General features: G+C 39.4%; 1 protein-coding gene across 1 annotated transcript in view; it reads right to left on the bottom strand.

Moving 5' to 3' along the window:
• SMYD4 (SET and MYND domain containing 4) overlaps positions 1 to 12,499 on the bottom strand; it is a 53,057-nt gene that overhangs the window by 30,308 nt on the left and 10,250 nt on the right. The window contains exon 3 of the mRNA XM_080826404.1: positions 2,399 to 2,543. Coding sequence (XP_080682530.1) covers positions 2,399 to 2,543 — 145 coding nt within the window. The remainder of the gene's footprint in view (positions 1 to 2,398; positions 2,544 to 12,499) is intronic.

The raw sequence follows: 12,499 nt of genomic DNA, 5'->3' as shown, positions 1-12,499 counted from the left end.
AGGAAAAAGTGGATGGATGGATATAAGCAAAAATGTTAACAGTGCCTATCATTGGTTATGGGATTTTTTTTACTCCTTATGCTTCTATTTTCCAAGTAAATTACAAAATATAGTACTTTGATAATGAGATAAAAACAACAAATATTATTTTTAAAAAGAAAGAAAATAGCAGCTTTGTAGAAAACTACAAAGTGCCATAACCACCAAAATTCTAGCTTCATGAAACAGGAAGGCTCATCTCCCTCCATATCCAGAGCAAGCCTTAATTTTTTGTCTGATTTCACTTTTTTACTTGTTTTCCTTGAACAACTTCCCATGGGATCACATTTCTGATGTGCAAGCATAAAGTAGAAAAGATTAGCTCTGAAAAAGAACTATTAAGCCATTTATTAGTGTATCATTACATCTAGTGAACCTTAATTCTTCAGCATTCACTAATGCTTACAGGAGTACAGTAAATACTTTATGTGACAACATTACAAAGCAGAGCCTTCATCAGTCCCAGAGGCTGTTGTTCTAAGTCTGATAGTTGCTGGAAAACTAATTCCACATATTAACACTTGGCCCTGGTAAAGATTCAGAGTAGGGGTACACCCTTCAAGTTCATACTCATTCTTTCAATATGCAAGATCACAGATGCGAGGCAGGTGATCAGTTCACTCTTGCTTTAGGCCCATATTTATCTCTTAAATGTTATGGAAGAAAGTCTCTCAGGGGTCCTGTTTCAGTTTCTACCATGGAAGCCGGACAGTAAGGGCAGCAGATCGGTAAAAGCCACTCTTTCTCATCAAAATCCAGCTCAGTGATGCTTAATTTTAAATACTGGCATACCTCATTTTAATGTGCTTTTCGGACATGGTATTACTTCCCCCAACAAATGAAAGGTTTGTGGCACTCCTGCATCGAGCAAGTCTGTCGGCACTGCGTAATAGCATTTGCGTACATTGCGTGTCACATTTCGTTAATTCCTGCAATACTTCAAGCCGTTCATCATTATTATATCTGTTATGGTGAGCTGGAATGAGTGACGATCACTTGCTGAAAGCTCAGATGGTGGTATTGTTTTTAGCAATAAAGTATTTTTAAATTAAGGTATGTATACATTTTTTTTTAAGATTTTATTTATTTATCTGATAGAGATCACAAGTAGGCAGAGAGGCAGGCAGAAAGAGAGAGGAAGGGAAGCAGGCTCCCTGCCGAGCGGAGAGCCTGATGCGGGGCTCAATCCCAGGACTCTGGGATCATGACCCGAGCCGAAGGCAAAGGCTTTTTTTTTTCTTTTTTTTTAAAGATTTTATTTATTTATTTGATAGAGAGAGCAAGAGACACAAGCAGGCAAAGCAGCAGAGGGAGAGGGAGAAGCAGGCTCCCCATTGAGCAGGGAGCCTGATGTGGGGCTCAATCCCAGGACCCTGGAATCATGACCCGAGCTGAAGGCAGTTGCTTAACCAACCACCCAGGTGCCCCGAAGGCAGAGGCTTTAACCCACTGAGCCACCCAGGCACCCCAGGTATGTATACATTTTTTGTAGACATCATGCTATTGCATACTTGAAGGACAACAGTATGGTGTAAACAACCCTTAGATGCACTGGGAAACCAAAAAATTCACTTGACAAGCTTTACTGAGTTAGTCTGGAACCAAACTCACAATATCTCCTAGGTATCTCTGCATCTGTTGACAACCTTCCAAATGGAGTTCAAATAGGCTGTGGCAATTGAACTTATTTTCCTTTCAGACTTCTAAGTCATACTGGTTGTAAAGTATCACTGTGGCTAGCCAAAAATCGAGGTGCTCTCTAAACTGGGACTATCAAACCAACAGCCTCGTTGGTCATCAGATAAAAATGGCATGCAATTCAATGATAGCTGACAGACACTGGGCAAGGCAGAGCCAGGGGTCCAATAAGCCTGTAGTGCTACAAGGTGTCTGCGGGAATTTGAGAATAGAAGTTTCTGGATGAAACCCAGGACACAATACAAACTACCCGCTGTCCTGGCATATAACCAACAGCAGAATTCTGCCGGTTTTCTTTCTTTCTTTTTTTTTTTTTTTTTAAAAGATTTTATTTATTTATCTGACAGAGAGAGGGAGAGATCACAAGTAGGCAGAGCAGCAGGTGGGGGTGGGTGGGGAAGCAGGCTCCCTGCTGAGCAGAGAGCCCGATGTGGGGCTCCATCTCAGGACCCTGAGATCATGACCTGAGGCGAAGGCAAAGGCTTTAACCCACTGAGCCACCAAGGTGCCCTCGCCGGTTTTCTTTACCAAATTCAATTCACAAATTATAAACAAAGCAACCAGTGACTACACAATTCAGCAAAAAGCTTCTATCTTCTAAAGAAATACACATTGCTAAATTGTTAACATAGTCCCTTCTGCTGAGATGGGGGTGCCTTACCTTAGAGTACAGCACTGTGGCTCCCACATAATCCTTCTTCTGAAATTTTTTATTTCCTTCTTCTCTGTAGAAAGGGGGAGCGTTGGGGTCCTTTCCCACAAGGTAACCGCTAGCGAGACTTTTTAAAAACGTCTCATCCTCAGGCCTTCATGAAGAAATAAACAAAAAAGAGCACACATTTGTTATTTCAAGAGAAGCTCCTAACCATTGAACTTGAAATAGGAGTACCTGTAAAATCCTGGGACACATGAGATTGTGTCATGTAATGTGAATGGGGGAGAGTGACCTTGCCTAAAACAATGGATTCTTTGCTAATAATTTCCTTCTTCTCTACTCCCTTTCTACCTTTAAAAACCTTCCCTTTCCTGTAGCCCTTTGGAGCTCCCCTCTACTTGCTAGATGGGATGCTGCTCAACATTTTTTTTTTTTTTTTAAGATTTATTTATTTGAGACAGAGGGCATAAGCAGAGGGAAGACGTAGAGGGAAAGGCAGAAGCAGGTTCCCCACTGATCAAGGAGCCCAATATAGGGCTCAATCCCAGGACCCTGGGATCACAACCTGAAGGCAGATAACTGACTGAGCCACCCAGGCACCCCAGGATGGTGCTCAATTTATGAATCAATTAATAAAGCCAACTTGATTTTTAAAATTTACTTGGTTGACTTGTATTTAACAAAGGAAATCACACAGCAACTCTTTTTTTTTTTTAAGATTTATTTATTTATTTATTTGAAAGAGAGAGAGAGAGAGAGAGAGCGCATAAGCAGGGGGAGCAGCCGAGGGAGAGGGAGAAGCAGGCTCCTCAATGAGCAGGGAGCCCGATCCCACAACCCTGGGATCATGACCTGAGCCAAAATCAACAGTCAGATGCTTAATCAACTGAGCTGCCAGGTGGCCCTAACACAACAATTCTTGGTACTATTTTTTCAAGTAATTCTGAAATTATTTTAACCTGAAAAGCTAAAAAAATAAGTATACAAATGCTCTTTATTATAGTAAAATTAACAAATTTGATCTAATACACACAAATATACACACACACTGGCAATGGAGACTATACCTTTCTTCCATCAAGGAGAAATACTATAGAATACCCTAGGTTCTCTCTTTGACTGTAAAGCAATAAAGTAAAATACGCATAACATGAAAACTACAAATTCTCTTAAGCAACTCTTGGGTCAAAGAAATCAAAATCAAAACTTAAGAATGTTTAAAAAAGTGTATTTCAAATTTTTGCTTACAAAGACCTGTGGTAGGGAATAGCTTTTAAACTGTGATTCAGTATGATGCATCTGTGTATGTATATATTGAAATTTTACAAAATGTTACTATGTATGAGTTAATACCAAATACCTTAACAGTATTTAAACACAATATAGAAAAAATCTCAACACAAAAACGAAAATTAAAAAAGATTTTATTTAATTTAAAAGGTGTGCTTGGGGCGCCTGTGTGGCTCAGTTGGTTAAGCATCCCAACTCTTGATTTCAGCTCAGGTCATGATCTCAGAGTCCTGGGATCGAGCCCCGTGTTCGGCTTTGTGCTTGGTGCAGAGTCTGCTTGTCCCTCTCCCTCTGCTCCTCCCCACACTGGGGCTCTCTCTTTAAAATAAATAAATAAAATCTTTAAAGTGTGCTTGTCTGCTCTAAATAAATTCCAGTCTAAAACATTATGAGGACTATACCCCATGTATATCTGGTATACCATAAGGCCCGTTCTTTTTTATTTGTTTTTGTCTTAAATTAGGTTAACCCTGAAAATCCTAGTTCAAACGAAAAGACTGCAGTGAACTGCAAAACTCTTCTTGCCTAACAATGGATATTCTTTATTCTAATCCAAAATGATGATAAATTCAATATCGTCCAATTGTTCTTCAGGGCAATTAACAACTTAGCTGCAATCATTTTCTTTTCTTTAGGCACCAAGTTAACTCAGTAACTGATTCAAAGTTTTCAAAAGCAACTGGATGTTCTATCTTTTTTTTTTTTAATATTTCAAATTTTCTTCTGGAATAATACAATAAAAATTCGAGGAAGTGAGATTAAACAATTTTTCTAATAAATCTTTTTATGGTGTTAAAATACACATGAAAAAATTTACATTTTAGTCATTTTTAAGTGTACAGTTCAGTGGCATTAGGCACACTCATAATATTGTACAATCATCACCACCATCCATTTCCAGAACTTCGTCACCATCGCAAACTGAAACTCTGTACTCATCAAAAGAGAACTCCCCACTCCTCCTTCTCCCTAGCCTCTGATAACCTCTATTCTATGTTCTGTCTCTATGAATTTGTCTATTCTAGGTACTTCAGGTAAGTGGAATCATACAGTATTTACCCTTTTATGCCTGGCTTATTTCACTTAGCATACTATTCCCAGGATTCATCCCTATTGTAGCATGTATCAGAATTTCATCTTTTATGGATGTAGAATATTCTATGCACATACCAAATTTGTTTATCCATTTATCTGTGGATGGACATTTGGGTTGTTTCCATTTTGGACTATTGTGGAAAATACTGTCATAAACACTGGTGTGCAAATATATCTGTGCAAGTTCTGTTTTCAATTCTTTGGGGTATAAATGCAAAATTGGGATTGCTGGATCATACAGTAATCCTAGTTTTAATTTCTTTTTAAGATTTTATTTACTTATTTGACAGAAAGCACCAGCTGGGGGAGAGGGAGAGGAAGAAACAAACTCCCTACTGAGCAGGGAGCCCAACACGGGACTTTAGTCCAGGACCCTGGGATCATGACGTGAACTGAAGGCAGACGATTAACCCACTGAGCCACCCAGGCACCCGTCTAGTTCTAATTTTTTGAAGAATTACACTGTTCTCCAGAGTGGTTATACCACTTTACATTCCCACCAGCAATGAACAAAGGCTCCAGTTTCTCGACATCCTCACCTACACGTGCTATTTTCTGGGTTTTTTTCCCTAGGAGTCACCCTAATGAATGTGAGGTGTTATTTCATTGTAGTTTTGATTTGCATTTCCCTAGCGACTTTTCATGTGCTTACTGGCCATTTATATATCCTCTTTGGAGAACTACTTGAGTAATTTGTCCATCTTTTTAAAGTTTTTTATTTTTTTAATTTGAGAGAGAATGAGTCAGTGAGAGCATAAGCAGTGGGGAGGGCCAGAGGGAGAGGGAGAAGCATGTGAGGCTTGATCCCAGGACCCCAGGATCATGACCTGAGCTGGAGGCAGACACTTAACTGACTGAGCCACCCCGGTGCCCTTTTTGTCCATTTTTAATCAGGTTGTTCACTTTCTTGCTGTTGAGTCTAAGAGTTCGCTATATATTCTAAATATTAATTCTTATCAGATAAGTGATTTGCCAATATTTTCTCCCATTCTGTGGGATGCTTTTTTTTTTAACAATTTTATTCATTTATTTGACAGATAGAGATCATAAACAGATAGAGAGGCAGACAGAAAGAGAGGAGGAAGCAGGCTCCCTGCTGAGCAGAGAGCCCAATGCGGGGCTCGATCCCTGGACCCCGGGATCATGACCTGAGCCGAAGGCAGAGGCTTTAACCCACTAAGCCACCCAGGAACCCCTGTGGGATGCTTTTTTAAAACAAACTTTTTATTTTTATTTTTAGTAATCTCTCTGCCTAATGTGGGGCTTGAACTTATGACCCTGACATTAAGAGTCACATGCTCTACTGACTGAGCCAGTCAGGTGCCCCTCCATGGGTTGCCTTTTTACTCTGTTATTATCTTTTTATGCACAAAGTATTTTAATTTTCATTTGTTGTCTATTTTTTCTTTTGTTGTCAGTGTCTCTGGTGTTATATCCAAGAAAATATTGCCAGCCAGTCATAAGCTTTTGCCTTAGGTTTTCTTTTTAAGATTTTATTTATTTATTTGACAGAGAGAGCTCACAAGTAGACAGAGAGGCAGACAGAGAGAGAGGGGGAAGCAGGTTCCCCGCTGAGCAGAGAGCCCGATGTGGGGCTCGATCCCAGAACCCCGGGATCATGACCTGAGCCGAAGGCAGAGGCTTTAACCCACTGAGCCACCCAGGCGCCCTGCCTTAGGTTTTCTTCCAAAAGTTTTATAGTTTTAGTGCTGAAGTTTTAAGTCCCTGGGCTATTTTGAGTTAGCTTTTGTATCTGGTATAAGGTAAAGGTTCAACATCATTCTTTTCATGTGGATTCTAATTAGGGAGCAGACAGAAAGAATCAAGTTTCTTCTTCCAGTCTTGCCTTTTCTCTCTAGACACCTACAAAGGGAAAGCCTCTCTTGTCAACCGGCAAAGCATCAAGTCCTAGCCTCAGCTCAGGGTACAGAGGATAGTACATCTGATAATTTTTTTGTTTTTCATGACTGACGTTTTTGAAGACTCAAGGCCAAGAAATGTTCCACACTCTGGTTTTGTATCATTGCTTCCTCATGATCAGGTTCAGATTAAACAATTCTTGTCAAGGATATTAGTACATAGACAAATCTGTATAGTTCCTATTGCTTCAAGTTAGGAGACATATAATATCAAGCAGTCCCCATTGGTGATGCTAAATTTGGCTGCCTGGTTAAAGTGGTGATTATGGATCTCTCCAATGTAAAGATACCTTTCCCTTTGAACTTAGTAAGTAATCTAAGGGTCATACTTTGAAATCATGTGAATAACCTGTTCCAATGGTCTTTCTTCTAAGGGTCTGAACATCCATCGATGACCACTGCGACAATCAGTTATTATCCTGGGTTATAAAATGGTGATTTTCTAGTTCTATCATTATTTCTAAATTTATTAACTGGCTTTCTGTAAAGACAAATGTTTCCTCCTTTCTTTCTTTTACTTATTTATGTCCTTGAATATCACCACAGACTTAAAATAATTCAATGTTAGAAACTATTTTTAGGGGTGCCTGGGTGGCTCAGTGGGTTAAGCCTCTGCCTTCGGCTCAGGTCATGATCCCAGGGTTCTGGGATCGAGCCCCACATTGGGCTCTCTGCTCAGTGGGGAGCCTGCTTCCCCCTCTCTCTCTGCCTGTCTCTCTGCCTACTTGTGATCTCTCTCTCTGTCAAATAAACAAATAAAATCTTTTTTTTTTTTTAAAGATTTTATTTATTTGACAGACAGAGATCACAAGTAGGCAGAGAGGCAGGCAGAGAGGAAGGGAAGCAGGCTCCCCGCGGAGCAGAGAGCCCGACGCGGGGCTCGATCCCAGGACCCCGGGATCATGACCTGAGCCGAAGGCAGAGGCTTAACCCACTGAGCCACCCAGGCGCCCCAACAAATAAAATCTTAAAAAAAAAAAAAAAGAAACTATTTTTATAATACATTTTGATGCTCCATTTGTTCTAAATTTGGCCAGTGGGAACCTCTTTGGGTTGTCTCTTATGTTCTCTTTATATACAAATCCATTAGTCTTTTAGTGCTTCCTTGCTTTCTGGTACAACAAGGTATGCCAGCTGAATCAGTACAAAAATCAAAATAAACAGTGTGGATAATGAGTCTGTTTAGGATTTCCCAGGACAGTGAGATACTATTAATTGTGAGGGAGGGTCATCATCCTCAAAAAGACGATACTGATAAAAGTTACCTGTTTTGGGAAAACATTCCTCAAAGACTAAACCAGTTAGAAAGAAAAGTATATGCCTGGGTTTAAACTTTAAAGACCCAATTCATAGTTTCATTTAATGGGCATGCATATAGAGTATAAGTTTAAATGTTTTGGTCACTTCAGGTTTTGACTGAATAGTTCTACAAACAAGTCTTCAGAGCTACCTTGTTCTAAATAAAGCAGTTTGGGGATGAAGCAGTAACAGATATGCAGAAAAAATTAAAATGGAGGCAATTATTAACTCCAGGGAAAACAAGAATTGTACAAGAAGAGAAATGTAATTCAAAGTCTACTTCGTGGTTCATATGAGTAGTATTTACATAGACATTTGTTTAACCAATATTATATTCTATCGATTATATTACATTAAAAGCTATAATATAGTTATGATGATGAGGCAAAAACAAAGTATATACATGTGATTTGGAGTTAAGAGAGCAAAATTTGACATCTATAGCTAAAAGTTCAAAAAACAGCAGTATTAGCATACTGTTCAGAAATATGAAATTAAATACCCAAGAAAACAATTAAAGCAGCATCCTCTGGGGAATGGGAATGGGGAAGAATGAGACAAAGGGTTGCTGTTTTTCATTATAAGCTGTGAATTACTATTTGACTTCTTGCGCTGTATGTGTATTATTCTGATAAAAAATTCAACTAAAAATGGAAAATATGGGGTGTCTGGGTGGCTGTCATTAAGCATCTGCCTTTGGCTCAGGTCGTGATCCCAGGGTCCTGGGATGGAGCCTCACACTGGGCTCCCTGCTGGGCAGGAAGCCTGCTTTCCCACTCCCCCTGCTGTGTTCCTTCTCTTGGTGTGTCTCCGCCAAATAAACAAATAAAATCTTTTAAAAAATAAAGGAAAATGTTTCCATTTATTTAATTATTTAATTAATTTTTTAAGAAAAGATTTTATTTGTTAGAGCAAGAAGGCGAGTGAGCACAAGCAGGGGGCGTGGCAGGCAGAGGGAGAAGTGGGCTCCCCACTGAGCAGGGAGCACGATGCTGGACTTGATCCCAGGACCCTAGGATCATGACCTGAGCCGAAGGCTCAGTGGCTTAAGTAACCGAGCCACTCAGGCGTCCTGAAAATATTTCCATCTAGTAAGGTACTTAGTCTACACATTTTTACAGGATATTTCCACTAGTCTTTAAGAATCAAATGATCCCTACATTATATGAACTATTTCAGAGCATAGAAAACAATGGGAAGCTCTTCAATTCATGCTAGAAAGCCACCATAACCCAGATACCAAGAGTTGACAAAGCATGGGCACATGCACATACATGCACACACACACACAAGAATATGTAAGCTAATATAATTAATGAACATAGATGTAAAATTAAAAGTATCAGAAAATTGAATAAAGCCATGTTAAAAGAAAGATGGATAATAGAGTTTATCTCCAAAACAGTTCAACTTCAGTACATATACAAATGTAATTCCTATAGTAACAAATCAAAGGAGAAAAAGAAAATGACTGTTCCAACCTAAATATATTAAAAAATAGTATTTGATAAAATTCAATACTATTTATGATATAATATAGGCAACTTCCCTTAAACTGAAAACGGGTATGTACTATAAACCTATGGCAAATGTCCTAACTGGCTGTTACTATTCAATATTGCACTGGAGGTCTAACTAATGCTATGATAATTAAAAGATAAAATAAGGGATAAAAATATTAGAAAAGAGGATTACTCTTTGTAGATACAGCTATTTACCTAAAAATTCCAAGTGAATTGGCATAAGAACAATAAAATATGTGAAAATACAGTTAGTTGGCCAGTTATAAGATGAGAAAAAATTTCTAGCTTTTATTTATACCACCAATTATCAGTTAGAGAATGTAATTGGGGGAGAAAAAGTCTTTTTTATTTATTTTTTTTTTATCTATTTGACAGAGATCACAAGTAGGCAGAGAGAGAGGAGAAAGCAGGCTCCCTGCTGAGCAGAGAGCCCGATGTGGGGCTCGATCCCAGGACTTCGGGATCATGACCTGAGCCGAAGGCAGAGGCTTCAACCCACTGAGCCACCCAAGTGCCCCGGGGGAGAAAAAGTCTTATTAACAATAATAACAAAAACTTACAGTAAGTAAGAATAAATCTAAGAGGGAATGTATAAGACTCATACAAAGAAAACAATAAAACTTAAGGCTATAAAAGACGCCCTAAACAAATGGCAAGACATACCCTTTACTTGGATGAGGAAATTTAACATTGTAAAGATGTCAAGTCTCCCTAACTGTATCTATAAATCCAACATAATCCCCAACAAAAACCCAGTATTGTTTTTTCAAAGAACTTATTTATTTGACAGAGAGATAGAGAGCACAAGTAGGCAGAGCAGTAGGCAGTGGAAGAGGCAGAAGCAGGTTCTCCACCGAGCAGGGAGCCTGATGCGGGGCTTGATCTCGGGACCCTGGGATCATGACCTGAGCCAAAGGCAGACGCTTAACTGACTGAGCCACCCAAGTGCCCCCAAAACCCAGTATTTTTTACGGATCTTGACAAGCCAACAAAAGTTACAAGGGGGAAATGTACAGAAAATACCCAAGATATTCTTGAAAAAGAATGAGTATACGTGTGGGGGAACTTGGCCTAAGAGAAGCCACGTCTATACCAGACTTCTATGCGTTTGAGTGCTCCTTCCTTCTACTTCTGATAATAAAATCTCAGGGAGAAAACCATTTCTTGTGGCTGAAGTAGGGAAGACCCCAATGTGGCAAAGGGGTTGAGCATGTGCTAATAGGCCTGGCCAATCAGAAAGGCCCCAAACCTTTGGTTGAAAGGATTCACTGGCAATCAAAATCAGGTTGATTGGAGTCCAATCCAGACCTTTTCTGCGCAAACTCTCAGGAAAGATGGCCTCTTTCCTTGTGGTTCAGGTTGTGCTCAAGCCTACCAATGTTTATTATGCCCATCAGGTGTAGAGTTTGTCTGAGAGATGAAGAGATAGAGTCTGATGCCATCCAAGGCCATGGATTAAAATCTGCCTTTGGATATCCTAGTTTCACAGTGCGCACATTTCCTAACTGAGCTAGGTTCCTATCCCTTGAAACTGACAGAATTCTAATATGATACTATAAAGTCACAGTAAAAACCTTTTAGTTTTGGCATAGAAATAGAGTCTAGGGCGCCTGGGTGGCTCAGTGGGTTAAAGCCTCTGCCTTCGGCTCGGGTCATGGTCCCAGGGTCCTGGGATCGAGCCCGGCGTCAGGGTCTCTGCTCAGTGGAGAGCCTGTTTCTCCCTCTGCCTGCTGCTCCCCCTGCTTGTGCTCATTCTCTCTGAAAAATAAATAAAATCTTTAAATTCCAGATGGATTTAATAGTGAAAACTAACATACAAAACTACAAAAAAGATGTTAGAAAATAATTAAGAATATTTTTATAATCTTGGAGTAGACCATCCTAAGCAAGAGACCTAACTCAAAAGCCATAAAAAATGACAGATAAACCTATATAAAAATGAAAGCACACACAATTTACATACAATGCAAAAACACTGCAAGTAAAACAAAGAGAAATAGTAGACTGGGAGAAAAATTAGTCACATATATAGCAAAGAATTATATGGCCAGAGTTTTAAAGATCTCCTATAAATTCATAAAAGACAGACAACCCAGTAGAAAAACAGGCAAAGGACACAAACGAACAGTTTGTAGAAGGAATATAGATGGGCTGTGATGTCAGAAATGATGCATTCCTTCATTAGTAATCAGAAAAATGCAAAACAAAACAAAACGAAACAAGTACTAGACACTTTTATCCTGAAGTTTGGCAAAATTAAAATCAAAGACTTGCTTTCTAGTATCTTCAAGGATTATAGGGAAGTGATTTTCATACGTTGTTCATGGTAAACTGGTGAAGTCTTTTTGGAAGACAATTTTTCAGTATCTATTAAATTTTAAAATACTCATAACAAGTGATTGCAACCATACCACTTCTAAGAATCTATCTTAAATTCTTAAATACATATACAAAAACATATAAAAAAAAGTTGTCCGGATGCCTTTGTGGCTCAGTTGGTTAAGCATCTGCCTTTGGCTCAGGTCATGATCCCAGGGTCCTGGGGTCAGGTCCTGCATCAGGCTCCTAAAACACCAGGGAGCCTGCTTCTCCCTCTGCCTGCCTCTCTCCTTGCTTGTATGCACACACTCTGACATATAAATAAATAAAATCTTAAAAAAAAAAAAAAAGTTGTTTGCTGTCGCATTGTTTGTAACAGTAAAAATACAAGTGAAAATAACATAATTGCCCCTTGGGGCGCCTGGGTGGCTCAGTGGTTTAAGCCTCTGCCTTCGGCTCAGGTCATGATCCCAGAGTCCTGGGATCCAGCCCCCCACCGGGTTCTCTGCTCAGCGGGGAGCCTGCTTCCCTCTCTCTCTCTGTCTGCCTCTCTGCCTACATGTGATCTCTGTCTGTCAAATAAATAAATAAATAAATAAAATCTTTAAAAAAATATATATATACAATTGCCCCTCACAGGGAAAGAATAACTACATTATGGC

The sequence above is a fragment of the Martes martes genome (genome assembly GCF_963455335.1).
Source record: "Martes martes genome assembly, chromosome: 16".
NCBI lineage: Eukaryota > Metazoa > Chordata > Mammalia > Carnivora > Mustelidae > Martes > Martes martes.
The sequence above is the reverse complement of the archived record's forward strand: the minus strand, read 5'-3'. Positions and strand labels throughout refer to the sequence as shown.